Source organism: Pongo pygmaeus, chromosome 8 (assembly GCF_028885625.2).
Source record: "Pongo pygmaeus isolate AG05252 chromosome 8, NHGRI_mPonPyg2-v2.0_pri, whole genome shotgun sequence".
Classification (NCBI taxonomy): Eukaryota; Metazoa; Chordata; class Mammalia; order Primates; family Hominidae; genus Pongo; species Pongo pygmaeus.
This window is the reverse complement of record NC_072381.2, coordinates 127,865,082-127,885,724: the sequence shown is the minus strand read 5'-3', so window position 1 is coordinate 127,885,724 and position 20,643 is coordinate 127,865,082. Positions and strand designations below refer to the sequence as shown.

The 20,643-nt window shown below is 49.4% G+C and overlaps 2 protein-coding genes across 2 annotated transcripts in view; both read right to left on the bottom strand.

Annotated features, from left to right (window-relative positions):
• Positions 1-10,435, bottom strand: part of HTRA1 (HtrA serine peptidase 1) — a 54,186-nt gene extending 43,751 nt beyond the window's left edge. Inside the window, exon 1 of the mRNA XM_054436221.2 lies at positions 9,732-10,435. Coding sequence (XP_054292196.1) covers positions 9,732-10,329 — 598 coding nt within the window. The 5' untranslated portion in view covers positions 10,330-10,435. The remainder of the gene's footprint in view (positions 1-9,731) is intronic.
• Positions 10,436-14,479: 4,044 nt separating this feature from the next.
• On the bottom strand, positions 14,480-17,191 carry ARMS2 (age-related maculopathy susceptibility 2). Its single transcript, XM_054503997.1, has 2 exons — positions 16,820-17,191; positions 14,480-14,925 (listed from the first exon to the last, which is right to left on the bottom strand). The coding sequence occupies exons 1-2, from the start codon at positions 17,090-17,092 to the stop codon at positions 14,899-14,901; spliced, it is 300 nt and encodes a 99-aa protein (XP_054359972.1). The 5' UTR covers positions 17,093-17,191; the 3' UTR covers positions 14,480-14,898.
• Positions 17,192-20,643: the final 3,452 nt, after the last annotated feature.

Genomic DNA, 20,643 nt, shown 5'->3' with positions numbered 1-20,643 from the left:
TCTCTACAAGTCAGTTGGTGGCTTTGGGAAGCCACCAGTGTCTTTACAGGTAAGGTGGTGTCCTTCATCCACAAGATGCATGAAAACAGGGAGTTGATGTGGTCAGAGATGGGTGTGAAAGGTCAGAGCAGAATGATATTTTTCAGAGGACAGAAGCACTATATGTTTGGCCAATGACGAGAATTCCAAGGGAACAGACTGTGAATGACAAGTGTCACAGAATCCCACAGACAGAACGATATCCATGCACATGGTCCTTCCCAGATGCTCTCAAATCCTCACCCTTCCTCCTGTGCCTCCTCTGCTATTATCAGACTTTTCCTACTGGGTTTCATCCAGTGGGGCTAAACCACACTGGGCTATATTTTTCAGAGCCACAAATGCTGGTGGAGAAAGGTCAGACTGGGATCTGAAGAACCTCAGCTCAGGCCATTTCCTGACCAGCAAACATTAAACAGAAAGTCGGCCTGAGAAGAACACAGGATGCAGGCCACCCCGGGAGGAGCATGTGCTCTCCACCGTGCAGGCAGAGACGGCTGTTTGCTTGGTATAATGATTGGGATGCTGATGTTCTGGACCAAAGCATCTGCCCTTGGACATGATGGTGGTGAACCCTGAATTTGGCCTTCCTGAAACAGAGGGTCAAGTTCAGTCACTTTGGCCAAGAGCTATCATGTCTCAGTAGGACAAGAGAACATGCCCAGAGGAGACCCATGCTTTGACACCCAGGAGGCATATTACTATTTCCATCCTTCCGGCTTCACTATTCTTGGTGTTGGCTCTATCAGGAGTCCTGGAAGAGTCTGGAATTGCCAACTAGAGGTCCTAATCTCTTACAGCTTCAATGCTTTAGGACTCCTAAAGCACTGAAGCTTTAGGAGTTGACAAAGCTCCTTCATATTCCTTATATCATTGGACTTCAATGCTTTAGGATTCCTAGCATTGAGGCTTTAGGAGCTGACAAAGCTCCTTCATATTCCTTATATCATTGGACTTCAATGCTTTAGGATTCCTAGCACTGAAGCTTTAGGAGTTGACAGAGCTCCTTCATATTCCTTATATCATTGGACTTCAATGCTTTAGGATTCCTAGCACTGAAGCTTTAGGAGTTGACAAAGCTCCTTCGTATTCCTTATATCATTGGACTTCAATGCTTTAGGATTCCTAGCACTGAAGCTTTAGGAGTTGACAAAGCTCCTTCATATTCCTTATATCATTGGACTTCAATGCTTTAGGATTCCTAGCACTGAAGCTTTAGGAGTTGACAAAGCTCCTTCATATTCCTTATATCATTGGACTTCAATGCTTTAGGATTCCTAGCACTGAAGCTTTAGGAGTTGACAAAGCTCCTCATATTCGTTATATCATTGGACTTCAATGCTTTAGGATTCCTAGCATTGAGGCTTTAGGAGTTGACAGAGCTCCTTCATTTTCCTTATATCATTGTACTTCAATGCTTTAGGATTCCTAGCATTGAGGCTTTAGGAGCTGACAAAGCTCCTTCATACCCCTTATGCCACTGGACTTTCACAGTATCCTGCTGATGTCTCCTGGGCAGCATCACTGTCCCCCTGTTGTAGATGAGGAAACTGAGGCGGAAGGGAGTCATCCCAAAGGCCCAAATGGGGACTCAGGTTTTCCAACTCTAGTGGTTCATCATGGACACCGCAATTCAGTGTTTCAGAATAGACTCAGGAGACATCAACACTTCTCTTTCAGGAACTGATAGATCAGTAGGCAGAAAATCAGGAAGGATACAGTTGACCTGAACGGCACTATCAATCCACTAGACCTAAGTGACATTTATAGAACACTCCATTCAACAATGACAGAACACACATTCTTCTCAAGCACACAGGGAACACTCACCAAGACAGACCACATTCTAGACCAGAAGATACACCCTAACAAACGTAATAGAATAGAAACCATACAAAATATGTTCTCAGCCCACAATGGAATTAAACTAGAAATTAATAACAGAAAGATAGCTGGAAACACCAACCAAATATTTGATGAATAAACAAAACATTTCTAAATAACACTTGACTTAAAGAAATCTGAAGAACAGTTTGGGAGTGAAACAGACATGGGCTCAAATCCTGGCTCCGCCTCCTTGCACTGGCTGGCCTTGGACAAGTTACAGCTAACCTCTAGGAGCCTCTTCTGTAGCCTCAGCTAGGAAGCAAGGATAATGCCCTGCCTCTCTGGGTGGCTACAAGGTAAGAACAAAGCAAGGCCCATAACACAATGAGCACAGTGCCCAGCTCCCACAGAGAACCCAGTGGCAGCGGCTCTTTGGGTCACTGTTCTGTTTGGTGATATTTCCCACTGCCCTAACTGTCCTGGAGAATACAATATTCCTGTATAGCTCACTCTGTGTCACAGAAAAGCAGATGTGACTGCTGAACATTGAGGCTTCCCTCCCCTATGTCTAGCTGGCAAGATTGCCCATCTGCCTGGGCAATCCCAACTGTGTCCATCCATCTCCACCAAGTGGTAACTGTGCTTAGAAAACTGGCACCAAAGAGACAGCTCTTCTTAGTCACAGGATATGAGATGATGACTCATGTGTTGGAAGATCGGGTAAAATCTTGCCCAAGACTATGTGAGAAGGAATTCTACGGCGAATCTCATCAAACTTTGAGAAAAAAAAAACAGCTCATCACAGAGATAGGCCTACCATCTTTATTGCACAACTAATGAAAAAGATGTTCCTGAGGTTTGAAAATATTGCACAAGCCTCTGACTCATTAGGACTGAGGTTGTTCAATTTGGAAATTATCAGAAACTCCAGCCACAACAATATGCCCTCAGAGACTTTTGTGTGCACAAGGAGACATAATTATTCTGTGGCGAGGGACCAGCTGCTGTCACGGGATGCTGCGGAGGATTGTTTTTATGAAACGTGCTTATTCGACAATTTGTCCTGGAATCTAAAATAATAGGGTATCCATGGACTCCCAAATTTGCCTTTTTTTCCTTCCTTAAGATGTGACAAATCTTTCCTTGTGAGGAATTCCCAGAGCATGGAAACCAAACGAAGCATCATTCAAGAAGGTTCCAGGGCTTCTATAAACTGCCATCTCCTGGGTGTCATGAGCTCCAGGGAGAGTTAACGAGATGACATCTGTAAAATCCCAGGCAGTCCAGACACGCAGCTCTTAATTCAAGAGAAGCCACACACTGGTCACATGATATAGGCAACAACTGGGACCTCAGAGGGTGACAGGCAAATCAACTTTGGATACCTCTGCCCAGAGAACCTTTTCCAACATATTAGTTGGCAAATTCCGAGTCAGCTCCCGGACAGAAGTCTCACATCACCCTCCTTCTCTGTGAAGGTTTCCTAACCCACCCACCCACCTCATCCCCAGGGAGACAAGAGTGTCCCAGCACTCCTCCCACACAGCTGACTCCTTTGTCAGTGCCTTGAAGATGATGATGATGATGATGACAATGACAACATGCTAATATTGCCCGAGTTCTAGCAATGCATCAGGCACTGTGCTTTGCGTTTCATATAAGGAGGTCCTTCCACTCTGCAATGCCCTAAGAGCTATGTATGTATCTGCTATTACTTCTATTATCTTACTGATGGGGAAACTGAGACTTAGAGATGAAGTCACCCAAGAAACGCCACACATCCAGAAAATGGCAATCCGACTTCAGAAGCCCAGCCCTTAAGCTGAGCATCATACTATCTACCACGAGTACCTTGAGATCAGGGGCCACCAGTCCTTACCTCTGAGTCCCCATACCTGATACACTTCTGAGCACACAATAGGTGTTAAATAAACGCTCTGAATGAATTTAGAAATGGAACTCTCAGCACTGACTCCAAAAGCTGAACTCTGCACCTTTCCAGCAGTGATGGACATGCCTCTTCACAGCCACTTACTTCTGTCCTGAGGCGTGTTGTCCTGGCTAATGCCCCCCTGTGGTTCTAGGCACACATCACCAAGTAGTGCTGAATCACTCTAACTTCCGTGCCACTTCCAGGAGCCTTTTGGAAACACAATCAGAATAGCTACACTTCTCGGTTTCTCTATTAATAGCATTTTTCTTTCCTTTCTTCTTCTTTTTTTTTTTAAAGGCAGAGAAGGTGGAGAAGGAAAAGATGAAATGACACAGGGGTATCTCACTTCAGACAACCCGAAGGCCTTGGAGCCCCAGGGAAGGAGCAAGCGGTATGAGGTTCATGGAAGCTCATCTCTTGGGGATGAACATGTCACCCCTGTGGTCTCCTGGGGACTTTCAGCAGCCAGTACAAAGCTGAAACACAAAGCAACCAGGCTCAAGATGGATCACAACCATTCGATGCCAGCCTTGGCTTTAACCGTCAATAATTTAGGAAAAAGAAGTAGCGCATAAGGAAGCCTCCCCAGGGTTTAAATTAGGAATGAGGTGACCACAACCTCCTCAGAGACTTGTTTTCTTACAAAAATCACAGACCATTCTAGTTAAAAGGAGCCTCAGAGATCAACTGGCCCAATCCCCTCACTGCCGAGGCTCCGAGAGGTCGAGGGAGCCGTTACCTGGTCAGGTAACACTCCAGGAAGGACCAGAGCCGCTTGTCATCAGCCCCTCCGCCCCAGTTGGCCTTCCAAGGAACCCTCACCCACTGCCAAGCTTACTTCTTCTTCAAATTAAGCCTGACCAGAGCTATTTATTCACTTGAAATATAAGCTCATGGAAAGTCTGATTTCTGAATCCAAGGCATGAAACTCATCCAGGATCACACGGCTCCAAACGGAGAATCCAGCCCCAAAGCGGAGGCCGTCAGGCTTCTGACCACAGTTAGCTCATGGTGCCCGCCACCATCACTTACTCAATGCAGTTATTTTAAGTTCCAATGCAACTCATTTACAGCTCTCTCAGTGGAATGAAGTAACTCAAACACTTGGTTTTTGAGCTTGTTAACTTCCTAATTTTATGAATTTTAACTCTTTAGCAAAACCAACAGAGCAATAAAAGAAGGCAGCCGACCAGAGCAGGCAGAGACTCATAAACTGCTCAAAAGACCTCCAAGTTTCCAAGTTTTGGGTGACTAAAAACTGGAGACTCACAAATGTTTCCACCCACCCTGCCCTAAGATGAAGCTCAGGTCCCCGGCACACTTGTTTTTTAACTGACAAAAGGTGTATTTGAATTGCCAATAGTGGAAATGACTCTCTAGCAAACTGCCCACTTCAACAGTGGAAAAATGCAACCCCAGGGAAGCAGTGATGTATTTTCCCCCATTGTACTGAATATAAGCTACCTGTGGGCAGTGATTTGTTTTATTCAACCCTGTCTCCCCAGAGCTCAGCACAGGGTCGGCACTCAGCTAACAATGATTGCTTGTTTGAGGCTCCCATGAAAGAATCACCTAAATAAAGTACATTTTGGTGCGGGTGCAGTGGCTCACACCTGTAATCCCAGCACTTTGGGAGGCCGAGGCAGGCGGATCATGAGGTCAGGAGATCGAGACCAACCTGGCTAACACGGTGAAACCCCGTCTCTACTAAAAAAATACAAAAAAAATAGCCGGGCATTGTGGCGGGCGCCTGTAGTCTCAGCTACTCCGGAGGCTGAGGCAGGAGAATGGCATGAAGCCGGGAGGTGGAGCTTGCAGTGAGCCGAGATCGTGCCACTGCACTCCAGCCTAGGCGACAGAGCGAGACTCCATCTCAAAAAAAAGTAAATTTTACAAACAGTCCAGGGCTCCAAGAAGTAAAGCAACCGTCTAAGCCCTTGGTTCTTCACCAGGTATGTACATACGGCCTCTGCCTTCAGAGGCTCTGGGGTAAGACCAGGAGCAGGAGATCCTAAAAGCCTCCAGGGGCGGAGTTTCTGGGCACCCCTGCAGCTTGCAGACCTCCAAGCTTGTCTGGGCTGCTGTATGGAGTAGGGTGGGCTTTCCTGGAGGATGTACTAGGAGCAGAAATGGATGAGGCTTCTGCTGTTTGGGAAGTCTGTTTCAGGTCTCGTTCTTGGCTTCTTGTCCATGTTTTAGCAGAGGTCCGGAATCCCGGCTGGTCTTTTGGGACATGGGGGAATCTGGAAGGGCTTTCTCTCTTCAAGAGCAGTTTGTCTGGATCTCTGGCTTGGAAAGAGCCTTCCTACAGTCCCTTGGCTCTTTTTGCTTTTCTTTAGTGAGGGCTGCACTAACGGCAACTGGAGGCAACCTTGTCTTCAAGCTCCTGAGCCTGCAAAGTGAAGGCTGTGATGTGTTCTGTTCCATCTCAAAGCCACAGCCATCTGGAGCCCTGTTTATTTCAGCTATTAACTGGGGCTTAGCTGGGGTTGGTTTATAATCTCTGTTGCTCTGTCAACAGCACAGTATGGTGGTTATGAATGAGGTTCTGGATCCAGTTGTGTGGGACCACCAGTCCTAAGCAAGGTACTGCTGTGTAACTTAGTTGCCCAGCTGTAACCCAGGGAAGACTACAGCACTCACTCATAGGACTGTCAGGAGGATCAAATGAATTAGTATGCACCCGGCACAGAATAAGCACAACATATATGTTAGCCCTCATTATTAGTATCCTATTAGTATTTCAATTCCTTTCTTTTTTGTAATCATCTGACCAGTAGAGCTGGAGATGACAGATCTTTGTTCTCTAGTTTAATTGTATACTTTCCCATCCAAACCCTGCCAGTGCATTGACTTCTGAAATAGATGATTTGCCTTCATTTCCAGAGCGGTGAGCAGAGATGTTCTCTGAGGTCTATTCATTAAACAGCTTACAGATGAAAGTGCTTTCCTTTGAATGGTGACATGCTCCTCTATCCAAAGATCTACTGTGACCCAAAGTGCTGGTCACCTCCCTGGGGACCCCTGATCCAATAACATTTCTACCTCTCATCCCCTGGCATGCTCTGCCCCAGACAAAGCCTCCTTATAATATTTGAAATCACAGCACCCGCTCCTGCCTCGATAGCTCTGTCTCCAGATCCGTGTATGACTTGCTCCAACTTCAGGCCTCTAGTCAAGTGGCACCCCTTGAAAAGGCTCATGTCTATTGCAGTTAAAGTAGCTCTCCCGCCAATCTTCGAGCCAGAGCAGGCAGCCAATTCACCTCATTTAACAGTGACGTCAAGTGACCTGCCCGTGGGCACCAGCTGCTGAGTCCTGGAGCCTGGCTTGGACTGAATGAAGTCTGCTGGCTCCCAGGCGCCTGTCCTCGGAAACACCTCCGAAAAGTCAAGGGTGCAGTGTGAGATCCAGAGAGGGGGCGCAGCAAAGCAGTGCCTTCCACTAAGGAAAAACAGAATGGCTGTGTATCGCAAGCACCTCCTGTTTGTCTTCATTCATTCATTTATTCATTCAGTAATCCACTCATACCAAGTGCCTCTGATGTGCCCAGACAGACAAACATGCAAACGGTGTCAGACACCCTACAGAGCTCAATAAATATTTGCAAAAGAAGGAGGGAGGGATAAAAACAGCATTGTACCCACTCTGTCTCTTCCTCCTTTCAAAGCCACCATGCTTATCCCTCTGTGGCTGTCCCCTCACTGGTACACCAGGAGCCCGCTGTGAGCCTGATGGCCAATGGGGGACCTGTTTTCCTCCACACGGGGACTCAGCCAACTCCAAAGCTTGTTAAGCAACTTGCCTCACTAGCAATAAATTAGGCAGCTTGCATGGTGCCAGCAACTCCGGACCCCGTGCAATGAGACCACAAACAGCGAGACCAGTAACAGCTGGCTTGTTTTGGACAAAAACATGCTTTTTCAATGTTGTCGCCTCACACCCAGATTATTGCAGTAGTCTAAACTCTCCACCCTGGATGCATTCCGCACTCCACTGCTAGGTCAGCCCTACACTACAGTAGGCTTTGAGTTGCCCCAGTTCAAGAACATCTGCGCACAGGGCACGGGGCACAGCCAGCCTCTTCAGCCCTGGGACTCTGGGCCACCAGCCTGGCTCACTCCTGCTGCCCTCCCCAAATGTTCCCCAGCCACACTGATCTATTCACCTCCAAACAAGTCTTAGGCTTTGTGTATGCTGTTCCCAGCTCTGAGGGGGTTGCACGTCCAGCCCACCAGGAAATTTACAGCACCTGACCCCTCTCCCACACCCTTGGAGTTAAGTGCTGGGCTGACTCCTCTGAATGAGGCTGTCTGGGTTTAAATTCCAGCTGAGTGACCTTGGGCAAGTTTCTCAACCTTAGTTCCGTTATCTGTAAAACAGGAATGAGAAGCTGGGTGTGGTGGCATCCGCCTGTAGTCCCAGCCACTTGGGAGGCTGAAGCAGGAGAAACATTGAGCCCAGGGGTCGGAGGCTGCAGTGAGCCATGATCACACCACTACACCCCAGCTTGGGCGACAGAAGAAGACCCTGTCTCTTAAGAAAAAAAAGAGAGAGAGAGGAGAAACTTCCTCCTCGTGAGACCAAATGAGGGCACAGAGGTAACACACCCGGCACACAGACTGGGTGCTCAACAGGCGTGTGCTATCATCATGCCCATTCTCGAGTCTGCAGGATCACTTCTCTCCGGGACAACTCTCTACTGCCTAACTAGGCTGACTTTCCCGAGGGCTGTGCTCCTGTGTTGGTGAAATACTCAATCTCGAATTTCACCCAGTTCAGCTCTGGCACCTTCCCGTCCATGTAAGCCAAACTATGCTAAGCCCTAGTTGGTCACACTGAACCATATTCCTATAAAGTAAACTCTAGACCAGTCCCTCTGCACTGCGCTCCCCTGTGCCCCTCTCCTGGCACTGCCCGTGTTGAGGAGGCAGCGCTGGGGTCCGGCAGCAGCCGCACGGCTGCGCCCAAGCGCACTGCCAAGCCCCGCTGTCTGGTTCCTACACCGCGGGGCTGGCCGCCGCTGAACTCGATATTATTTTTCCACATGGCCTCTGCCTGAAGATGAGGAGCATCTCTCCGGAAGGTCCCGCGAGAGAGTTAGACATTGCTCCATTCCACTCCTTCCCCCATCACCACCATCTCCCCTGCCAGAATAGGTCCTGTGTGCGGCTGGAGGAACAGAGGGGTAGACTTCTTCCTCATCACTAACCCTGTCCCTTCTCCGCCTCTGCAGATTTCGTGATCCGAAGCCCGATTCAGCTTATTCAAAAGGAGCCACTTTCATTTTTGTAGGGCTAGCTCAAAACGAGGAAAGCAAGACAGGCAGCAACGCCGCCGAAACGAGAGCGGTGCCAAACCGTTCCCTGCCCGGGGTAGACTTTTTGGGGAAACTCCGGGGCGGGCCGGCAAACACTGTTCCTTTCCAAAAGAGTTACATACAGTTTTCACTGAGCGGTCCCGTGACCAAAGTAATGAATTTTAAAGGGGACGGAGGAAGTAAATAGAAGAAAAAGCAACCGAAATGACTTCTTGTGGTCCTGAAGCCGCTCTGCGAGGCGCCAGTTCCCAGTCCTGAACTTCTCTCCTTCCTTTATGCCCCCATTCCTCTTATTCGTCCTGGGGTCCCCGCGCTGTGTGGCTGCCCTCAGGGCACTCCATGGCCGATCGCCCGGCGTCTCGAGCCCCAGAGTGCAGGCCGGGCGTACCGGCATCGTCTGGGCGCAGAACCGGCCCCGGGCTGGGCGCGAAGCTCGGTTCCGAGGCAGCCCGCGGAAATCCGCCACCCCGGGGCTCACCTGCCTGTCCCCGAGAGTTACCCTGGCCACCCCACAACGCTTCGCTGCCCCTCAACCTGCCCACCAGTCCCGCAGAAGCAGGTCCGAGCTGGGATGGAGAGAGTGGGGAGCTGCCCAGGAGCGCGGCGGAGTACCTTGGCCGCAGGCTCCGCGCTGCAGGACGATGACCGGCGGCCGGTGCAGCCTCTCGGAGCGGCGGCTGGCGGCGCGCAGCTGGCACAGGTTGGCGTAGGTGTTGGCGTCGCTACCGCACACCGGCTCGCTGCTGGCGCACACACAGAGGCCGGCCTGCGCGCGCCGCCGCACAGTGGCCGAGGCTGGCACCCCGAAGGGCACCACGCACTGCAGCCCCTCGCCGCACGGGCCCTCCTGCAGGCCGCACGCGGCGCCCTCGGGAGCGCCGCACACCTCGCAGCAGCCGCACGCGTCCCGGGCCTGGCCGCCCTCGCAGTGCTCCGGCTGCGGCGGGCAGCGCGCCGGCTCGCAGCGCTCTGGGCACCCGGCGGCCAAAGGCGCGGAGCGGCCGGCCCGGGACAGCTGCGCCGAGGCGGGCGCCGCCAGCAGCAGCAGCAGCAGCGGGAGGAGAGCGGCGCGCGGGATCTGCATGGCGACTCTGGCGGCGGCGGCGGTGGCGGCGGACAGGGCGAGGGCCGGAGAGCGGCGCCGGGGAGAGTGCGGGAGGGCCTCGGGGGCAGCGGGTGCGAGTGCGCGCGGCCGCGCGGCCCAGCCCATTGGCCTCGCAGCGGTGACGAGCCGCCTTGGGGACGGGCACGGCGCCCGGGATGGGGGCTGGCCGGATGGCGGGAGGGCGGGCGGCTGGACCGGGACCGCCCGCGGAGGGGGCAGGGCGGGCGCGCCCGGGCACGGCGGAGCTGGTGGGGCGCGGGCGGGGCAGCGCACAGGCCCGCCCTCTCGTCGGACTCAGTTTCCCCGTCTGCGCGCCCCACATATTCGCCTTCCGCAGGTTCTCTCGCTGAGATTCGCGTCCTTCAAACTAATGGAACTTTGCAAGGGGGCCCTGCGGCGGCTCCGCTTGGGAGCGCCCGGGAAAGTTCCTGCAAATCGCCGGACTGGGGGCCCGCCCGGGAGGCTCGGACTGCAGGGGCCTCTACGCAGACCCGGGGCGTTGCGGCACCGCTGACCCTGGTCACGCGCTGGTTCTGCCCCCGGTACCCCGTACGCGGGACCCTGACCGCGGGGCCTGTGCGGCCGGACGAAGGCAGCGTCCGCGGAGCTGGCAGAAAGCCCGCGCCCAGACCCACAGTGAAGTGATAAAAGCAGAGAGCAGAAGTAATTCGTATAGAGTCCTTCACACGTCTGATTCTTTTAAAAAGTTGTTGTGGGTGGCACGCATGGCCGTATTCGCAGAAAGCCTAGGAAGCGGCTCAGAAGCTCGTAACTGGGTGGAGCGGTCTTAGATGGGAAAGGGGTTTTCCCCTCTTTGAATTTTTCACCACGTGTGTGATTATTTCAAAACACTTTTGTTATCAAAAATTTGATTTCCCGCTGGAGAATCTTTGGTGCATCCTTTGGGACAGATGCGAGTCTGAGGGTCATCAGGAGGGCCGAGGGCGACCCTGGAGGTGGGTCTGGGTGCCCAGGCAGCACCAGGCCTGTGGGCAGTAGTCCTGGGTCCACACTGAGCAGATGGGCACAGCTCGTGACCAAGGACCTGAGAGGAGGCAGTTCGTCCAGCCCTCATCCCGAACCCTCAAACCTCCACCCAGAGACACCCAGGGTTGGGTGGGCCGGCAGAGCTGACTTTGGGATAGAGTAGCATGGGAGGGGGCTGGGGGCTTGGGGATTTTAATATTCTGTATTTGGGTTGTTCCCTTGTGCACACGTTACTTTTCCAATACAAATAGTTTAAAAAGTAAACTCCAAATACTTATAAGCCCCCTCAAAGCACCTTCCAAATATGAACCTTGTTAATGCCCAGGGCCCAGAGGGGTCCCCCAGAAAGGCCCAGGAGCCTGGGGCATGGGAAAGCTGTTGGGGTCCCCATGCTGACTCCCTGGACTCCAAGCGATATTCCATAAAGCCAGGGCCTCATGGCTGCGGGAGGGAGGCCTTGACCCAGAATTCATTCAGCCCTGGATACTGGAGAGGCAGAGGCCTCTGCTGATGAGAAGCCCTGAGTTCCTGGCTAGCTGTGGTTAACCACAAAAAATGCGGGGGGGTGATGATTTTCGAAGTCCATCAGCAAAGAAAGACTCTCCCCACTGCAGTCCTGGGGCAGATGGAATTAAAAGGACACGTGGTGGTGAATAAATTGGTGATAACTTATTTTTATCGAATTCCCTTATTTTACAGAGGAGAAAACTGAGGGCCAGAAAGGGTGACTCCCCTGAGTGTCATGCCACAAGTTGAGTGCTGGAGCCAGGACACCTTCCAAACCGGCTGTGCCTGCCTGCAAGCCCCATCCTCCTCCATCCCCCTGAGCAGCCAGACTGCAGAGGGAATGAGCGGACCGAAAACAGTGTGGCGGCAGCTTCCCCACTGCTTTGCGGGAGGTGGAGGGAGTTTCTAGGCTCTTTCCCTGTTGGGGAATTAAGTAGCTGGGGGTCCCACTGAGTCTCCACCACCCTCTCACCCATTATCTACCCCTCCCCCACCACATATACACTCTGCTCCCCCAGTGCTGAATAACTTGCATTTTCTGGAACATACCTTTCTGCTTGCGGTCTCTGTGCCTTTCTTTGCCCACATCTCCCCTCTTCTTGAAACACCCCTCCTCCCCTCCAGCGTGGGCTCATGTGACCTAGAGAAGGCGTGGGAGCCCTATCATCTGGGGGACTTGGGTTCAAATCCCACTTCTGGTCCTTAAGTCTATGACTCTGGGCCTTTGTTTAATAACTGGAGGAGTTTCATTAGGAAAATGGCAGTGACCGCATATGTCCCTGGAGTGACTGATGTGCCACCCACAAGCTTCTATTTGGTCAGTGCTGGGTCCCATCATCCCATCTAGCATGCTCCTCTTCCATCCTCATGCCCCCACTCAGTGCCATTGCCTCTGCCTCTCACCCTCTGTGCTGCTGTTCCTGCCCTCATCACCTCCTCCGTAGGGCAGAGTTCCCGTCTTCTTTACCCCTGAATGCCCCAGTGCCAGCACAGTGCTTTGGCAACTTATTCAGTACTGCGGGAGTAGAGTGTATGTGTGGTGGGGGAGGGGGTGGAGAATGGGTAAGAGGGTGATGGAGACTCAGGGGGACCCCCAGCCACTTAATACCCCTGAGGAAGTGTCGGCTGAACTGGACCCACTCCTGTGACGGTTCACAGCCTAGAAGAGGCATTTGTAATCACGGTGACCAGTAAGTGCCAGCCATGGGGCCACGTGGCTGTTCTAGAGAAGGAAGACAGCACTACCCCGAGAGCCACGCTGGTGGCTTCATCAGGAAGGGAGTCAGCAGGGGGAGGACTGGGGGACCGAGCGGTCCCTAAGAAGCAGAATTTGCAATACCCAAGGTTTTAGAAAGAGCAACCTGGCAGGGCCACTGCACAGTGAGGTCACAGGCTCATCTGCCAGCTGTGAGTGCAGCTCACCCCACCTGCTCTGACCCAGTCACGGGTCATGAAGAAGACGAGCAGCGCTACAGAGGGGCCTCAAGAAATCCTTCGAAACAGAGAAATCAAAGTCTTGCTGGAAGGATTGTGGGCACCCTGGACTGTCCACATGAGAGGCTGTTGGTGTGTGTGCCTACGCGTGTCCATCAGTGGACGCACGAAGAAGGAAATGGTAAGTCCATTGAAACCTGGCCTCGTGGGCCCATCTCTGACCTTCCCTTAGTCCTAATGTTTCCATATCGGGAGGTAATGCTTTCAACCTGCAAGCGTTGCTCTTTCTCTCTTTTAGATTCTTCCCCACCTGCTGCCATTTATAAAGACGTTTTCTTAAAAGAAGCATTTTTCTTTTGATACATCATGAAAACTCATTTCTCACTCACCAGGCCTTGGCACGGTATTCTAGAGAGGATTTTTCCAGAGAAAAGGGGGCAGTTTTGAAGCCAAACAGACGAGTTCCCCAACATCCTCTCTGCAGCCCTCATTTGCAGCATTGAAGCTTTAGTTTTGAACAGGGCCAAGTCTATTCATGAATAATGAACAATGAAACACCACAGCTGCCAGAGCCTTAATCAGGAAACGAGGCTTCTGAATAGGAATGGAGTAGCCATGTTTGTGCTGCCCAGGAGGACGATTTCCCACTCTGGGCCTCTGTTCTCCCAAATGTACAAAGGACCCAGAATGCTCAGGGGCTCCTATTGCCTTTCCTAAGTCACAGGATCTAAGATCTAAGGAGCTGTATTAATAATTTTGGCTCCTCCTATAAGCTTAGCCTATCACTCTACTGCTCAGTAATTTCCAGGGTCTCTCCATGCCAGTAGAATGAAGTCCAAGCTTCTTACCCTGACTTCCAACGTCCCCCATGCCCCTCAAGCCAGGTTGTCCTCTAGATCCAGGGTGGTGTAATCCATCCCTACTCATCCATTCTCCCATAGCAACAGAACCCCGGCTGGGGCCATGCCAGCAGGTAAAAGATGACTTCTCAGCTGGTTTCACCCCCTTTCCTCAGACTGCCAGGCCCACTCCCATCCCCTCTGGCCACTCCAGCATCAGAGGTCATAACCTCCTTTAACAGCAGGTACACCCTGATGACAAACCCACATCAGTTCAGTTAGGTTCATTTCAGGAAAAATTTCCTGAGCCCCTGCTACAGGGTAGACACTGCTAGACACTGTAAAGCAGTGTCAAATGATCAAGCCCCTGTCCTCAAGAAGCTCAAAGTCTAGAATTTTCTTCAGTGATGGAAATAATCTCTATCTGTGCTGTCCAAGAGGGTAGCCACTAACTACATGTGACTGCCAAGCATTTGAAATGCAGCAAGTACAAGGATGATCTGAATTTTTATTTAATTTTAGTTAATGCCTATGACACGGGAGAGAGAGGAGGGTAAGAAAACAAAGGCAGGATGACAGGAGGGAATGCAGTGACAGAGAGGAATCCAGATGTTAGGAGGAGAGTGGGCTGCATCTCAAGGGTTGAGAAAGATTTCACCGGCTTCGCAGAGCAGAAGATGCATCCAGTTGGTGATGACGCAATGAGTCCGCCCAGGTGGGGAAATTCCAAGTTGCATAGTGTGGCCACAGGTGGGAAGAGAGTCCTGCGGACAGTTGAGGCAGCTGGAGGGAAGGGGACCGGTCTAGGTTGTGAGGGACTCCCTCTGTCCTCCTAAGGATTTTTGGCTTCATATTGATGCTGATGAGAAGCTCCAGATGGCTTTTAAGGAGATATGTTTTAGCAGAATCACCTTGCTGCAGTGTGGATGATAGACTGAAAAAAAAATAGATTTAGTAATATGCATTTTTAAATATAGACACATGACTATATTTTAGGTTGGGAGCACTTTAAATTTAATTGGAGATGCGGTTAATGTAACTCAATAGGGTAAGAAGTATAGACATTCCATTTGTTTTGTAACAATTAATTTATTTCTGTATGATCTCTTCAATGAAGACCCCTCCTTCAAAAATAGGACAAAGGTGGGGAAGTTCAAAATATTTTTGAGAACTTTTTTTTTTTTTTTGAGACAGAGTCTCACTCTGTTGCCCAGGCTGGAGTGCAGTGGTGCGATCTTGGCTCACTGCAACCTCCACCTCCCAGGTTCTAGCGATTCTCCTGCCTCAGCCTCCCAAGTAGCTGGGATTACAGGTGCCTGCCTCCACGCCCAGCTAATTTCTGTATTTTTAGTAGAGATAGGGTTTCACCATGTTCACCAGGCTGGTCTCGAACTCCTGACCGCAAGTGATTTGCCCACCTTGGCCTCCCAAAGTGCTGGTATACAGCCATGAGCCACCATGCCTGGCCTATTTTTGAGAATTTCTGAAGCACTTTAGAATTACAATACCAGCATTTCTTTTTTTCTTTTCTTTTTTTTTTTTTTTTTTTTTTTTAGATAGGGCAGCCTCTTGAGCCAGAGTAGGCTCAGAGACTCCAGTACTAGCATTTCTAATATCAAATCAAAACATTCATGTCTATTAGTTAAATAAAGATACTTAAAAGCCAACCCCAGGCCTGCTGCTGCTCAGTTTCCTTTTAAGCCTTTAAATTCTATGTATTTGTTAAGATCTATAATTCAGATCTTTTATTAATTTAGGCGAACCCTTCCCCTAAATCAGTTGCATGAGACCAGCAGTCCGTCTTTGCATTAATTGGCTCCTTCCAACATATTTGCTTTAGACAATTAAAAGCATGGCATGTGATCAAATTTTTCACTCTCCATGGTAAAGTATCAGACAGATACAATTCAAACAGAGCCCCAGGCAGCTACCAAAAGGTCTTGAATGACAGCTTGTCAATTTCTGTCACTCGGGAGCAGCTTGAAAAGCTGAGCGCGCTCACATTTAGAACATGCTGCCGTTTAGGCAAAATGGTATAACATTGAATCAAGGACATTATGAGCCAGAATTTTAAATCTGCTTGTAAAAAACAAAAATTAAGAGAGGGAAGGGGTTCAACCTTTGAGTTCTTTCATTTGTCTAATTATATAGTACTACAGCAAGCACAAAGCGCCACAGTTCCGTAAGCATTAGAAAGCATTTACTAAGCTTATTTGGCAACATGGTCTCTAAGGTGCTTGATGTCTAAGTTTTAAACCAACATGACCTAGAAGGCCCAGATTCTTTCTCTACAAACTTGCATTGTTGTTTTCTTACACATACAGCCGAGGCATTTTTTTTTAATCCATAAATGAGCAGGAAAAATGAGCATTGGAAAGCAGAGAGAATATTGAAAGAATGGTACAGCTTTCTAAATGACTCCTCTAACAACCCGGATGAGAAGCAGGCTGAGGTTTCCACCTCCTTCAGTAAACCCTAAAGCCAATTCACTGGCTTGAGGGGCCACTCAGATGGCCTTCTATAAGCTTTGGGTTTCTGCTCACCCCGTCACTTTCTCAGACCTACTGCGTCTTCTTGTTTCCTTTTTCTGGCATGTAGCAGGTGCATTGGAAGTATTTACTGATATTCCCAACTCTCCAGCTATTCAACCAGAGGAGGGCTGAATTGACCTTGGGCCCTGCCTCGGCCTCCCTGTGGCCAGTGGTGCTCAAACCTGAGCATGCATCAGAAGCACCTGAAGGCTGGTTAAAATGCAAGCTGCCGGGCGCCAGTCCAGAATTTCTGATTCAATAGGTCTGGGGTAAGGCCTGATCATCTGCATTTCTTACCAGTGTCAGGTGGTGCTGAGGCTGCTGGAACCTCCTCTGGGTTCCAGCAAGAGAGAAGAAGCCTGGTAAGCAGAGCTCAATGTGGATTTTAGCAGCTGGGATCATGGAGTGTGATAAAGACAGTTTGCTCCTCTGCCTGTCACTGGCTCCTTCTCCACCAACTCCAGTGTCCAGCACAGACTCTCGCAGAGTGGAAATGAAGGACGCAGGAACCACCAAGGAGGACAGACTTGCCATCTCAGGCCCTTCTTTCCCCTCCGCCTCAATTACCATCGGTCCTGGGTGTAGGTGCAGCAGGTAGTGTACAGGGACATAACGTGGTGACAAAGGTGCTGTCCCCTTGCCAAGCCAGCTGCCATCTCACTCAGCCAGGAGCATTGTCTTTTCCCGTCACACAAAAAATGCCCCCAGGAGTCAGGGCGCCCTGATAACTCCACCCTGAATTGTTGGGTGGTCTCAGGGAGGGTCCACCCCTCAGTCCTGCTCTGCCAGAGGGGGCAGCAGAGGTCCCTAGTATCCATTGAAATCATCTGTGAAGCTTTTAAAAAATGGAGAGACCCAGGGATTTGAAAACAAAAAAACCTTGATTGTAGATCATAGTATTGAATCAATGTTGATTTTCCAATTTTGATGGTGTTACTGTGGTATGAGAAAATTTTTTTTTAAGAAAAACACACTGAAATATGTAGAAATAAAGGACATGCAACTTAAAGCCTGCAACTTAAATGTTTTAAATGTTTCACATGCTTTAAATGTTTCCAAGAACTAGAATGATGTAGCAAGGGTGGTAAGTATTCGGGAAATCTGGGTTAAGGGTCAATGAGAGTTTTGGGGGTTTTTGGGTTTTTGTTTGTTTGTTTGTTTTACTATTTTTCAACTTTTCTCTAAACCTAAAATTATTTCAAAATAAAAAACTTTTTTTGTTTTGAGATGGGGTCTCATTCTGTTGTCCAGGCTGGAGTGCAGTGGTATGACCACAGCTTACTGTAGCCTCAGCATCCCCGGGCTCAGGTGATCCTTCTACCTCAGCCACCTGAGTAGCTGGGACTACAGCCACAGATGTGTACCACCATGCCCAGCTATTTTCTATATTTTTTGTAGAGACCAGGTTTTGCCGTGTTGCCAGGCTGGTATCGAACTCCTGAGCTTAAGCAATCTACCTGCAAAAGTGCTAGGATTACAGGCATAAGCCACCACGCCCGGGCCCCCCAGCCTGTTTATTTTCTGAGACAGGGTCTCACTTTGTCACCCAGGCTGGAATCCAGTGGCATGATCATGGCTCACTGCAGCCTCATACTCCTGGGCTCAGGTGATCCTCCCACCTCAGCCTCCCAAGTAGCTGGGACCACAGGTGTGCAGCACCACGCCTGGCTAATTTACCTTTTTTTTTTTTTTTTGGAGATGGGGTCTTGCTATGTTGCCCAGGTAGGTCTTGAAGTCCTGGGCTCAAGTGATCCTCCTGCCTCGGCCTCCCAAATTGTTGGGATTACAGGTGTGAACCACTTCTCCCAGCCAAACACTTTTTTAAAAGGAAAAAAAAAGCCGGGCGCCATGGCTCACGCCTGTCATCCCACCACTTTGGGAAGCCAAGGTGGGCAGATCACGAGCTCAGGAGATCGAGACCATCATGGCTAACATGGTGAAATCCTGGCTTTACTAAAAATACAAAAATTAGCTGGGCATGGTGGTGCGTGCCTATAATCCCAGTTACTCGGGAGGCTGAGGCAGGAGAATAGCTTGAACCAGGGAGTCGGAGGTTGCAGTGAGCCAAGATCGCGCCACTGCACTCCAGCCTGGTGACAGAGCAAGACTCTGTCTCAAAAAAATAAAAAATAAAAGGAAAAAAAAAAAACGACTCCAGACCAACTGAATTAAAAACTCTAAGAGCACAAATAAGCACATGAGAAGATGCTTGGCATCTCTAGTCATCAGCAAATCAACAAATCAAAACCACATCGAGATACTACTAAGGTAGCCAGAATCAAAAAGTCAGATGATAACGAGTATCAGCAAGGATGTGGAGAAATCAGAATCCTCATGCACTGCCAGTGGGAATGTAAAATGGTATAGCTGCTTTAGAAAACAGTCTGGCAGTTCTTCAAACAGAGTGAATATATGACTCAGCATTTCCATTCCCAGGTAGCTACCCAAGAGAAAGGAAAACATGTGTCCACACAGAAACTGGAACACACATGTTCATAGCAGCACTATTCATAACGGCCCAAAGGTAGAAACAACCCAAATGTCCATCAACTGATGACAGATAAATTATGGCATATCCATAAAATGAAATACTATTCAGCCATAAAAAAGAATAAAATACCCAGTACAACATGGTGAACCCTGAAACCATGGGGCTAAATGAAAGAAGCCAGATACAAAAGACAACATATTATATGATTTCATTCATAAGAAATGTGTATAACAGGAAAATCTACAGATACAGAAAATAGATTTCATGTTTGCTTAGGGCTAGAAGAGTGGGGAGAGGCTGGGCACAGTGGCTCATGCCTGTAAACACAGCACTTTGGGAGGATGAAGCAGAAGGATTGCTTGAGGCCAGGACTTTGAGACCAGCCTAGGCAACATAGCAAAAACCCATCCCTACAAAAAATAAATAAATAAAAAATAAAATAAAATAAAATGTTTTTTTTTTTTTTTTTTAGTTTAGTGTGACTGTGCACACTTGTATTCCCAGCTACTCGGGGGGCTGAAGTGGGAGGATTGCTTGAGCCCAGGACTTTAAGGCTGAAGTAAGCCATGATCGTGCCACTGCACCAGACTGGGTGACAGAGTGAGACTCAGTCTCTTAAAAATTTTTTAAATAGTTGGCCAGGTGCGGTGGCTCACACCTGTAATCCCAGCACTTTGGGAGGCCGAGGCGGGCAGATCACTTGAGGTCAGAAGTTCCAGATCAGCCTGGCCAACATGGTGAAACCCTGTCTCTACTAAAAATACAAAAATTAGCAGGGCATGGTGGCGCGTGCCTGTAATCCCAGAGACTGAGGCAAAAGAATCGCTTAAACCCAGGAGGCGGAGGTTGCAGCGAGCCAAGATTGCACCACTGAACTCCAGCCTGGGTGACAGAGCCAGATTCCATCTCAACAGAAAAAAAAAAAAAAAAAAAAAAAAAATGTTTAATAGAAAATAAAAAGAATAGCTAAAGAGTATGGGGTTTCTTTTTGAGATAAGGAAAATGTTTTAAAATTGACTGTGTTGGCTGGACTCGGTAGCTCAAGCCTGTAATCCCAGCACTTTGGGAGGCCAAACCAGGCAGATCACCTGAGGTCAGGAGTTCGAGACCAGCCTGGCCAACATGGTGACACCCCGTCTCTACCAAAAATACAAAAATTAGCCGGGCGTGATGGCACACACCTGTAATCCAAGCTACTCGAGAGGCTGAGGCAGGAGAATCACTGGAACCAGGGAGGCAGAAGTTGCAGTGAGCCAAAATCACACCATTGCACTCCAGCCTGGGTGACTCCATCTCAAAAAAAAAAAAAAAAAAATTGACTGTGTTGTTGATGGTTGTCCATATCCATGAATATACTAAAAACCACTGAAATGTATACTTTAAATGGGTAGATTGTATTTTATTTGAATTGTATCGCAATAAAGCTATTTTTAAAAACTCAGGGGGAGGGGGCAGAGACTGAGCATCCCTAGCGTCTCTAATTTGAAGAGCTCCCAGGGACTCCAATGAGCAGCAGGGCTGAGAACCACACACAGGTAATTTCTGTGTACTGACACTATGTGGATCCACGTTTAAGCCACCCAGTTAGTCTAGAGCCAGAGTAATGTCCTTAGAGATGTGAAATTCAGCA

What these genes read in the sequence shown, in the direction of transcription:
- ARMS2 (XM_054503997.1), bottom strand. Translation starts at nt 17,092, where the DNA reads ATGGTAATTGAGGCGGAGGGGAAAGAAGGGCCTGAGATGGCAAGTCTG. An exon ending in CTCAGCACCACCTGACACTG is followed by an intron (nt 14,926 to 16,819) that starts GTAAGAAATGCA and finishes TTTTTTTTTCAG; the next exon opens with TCTATCATCCACACTGCAGC.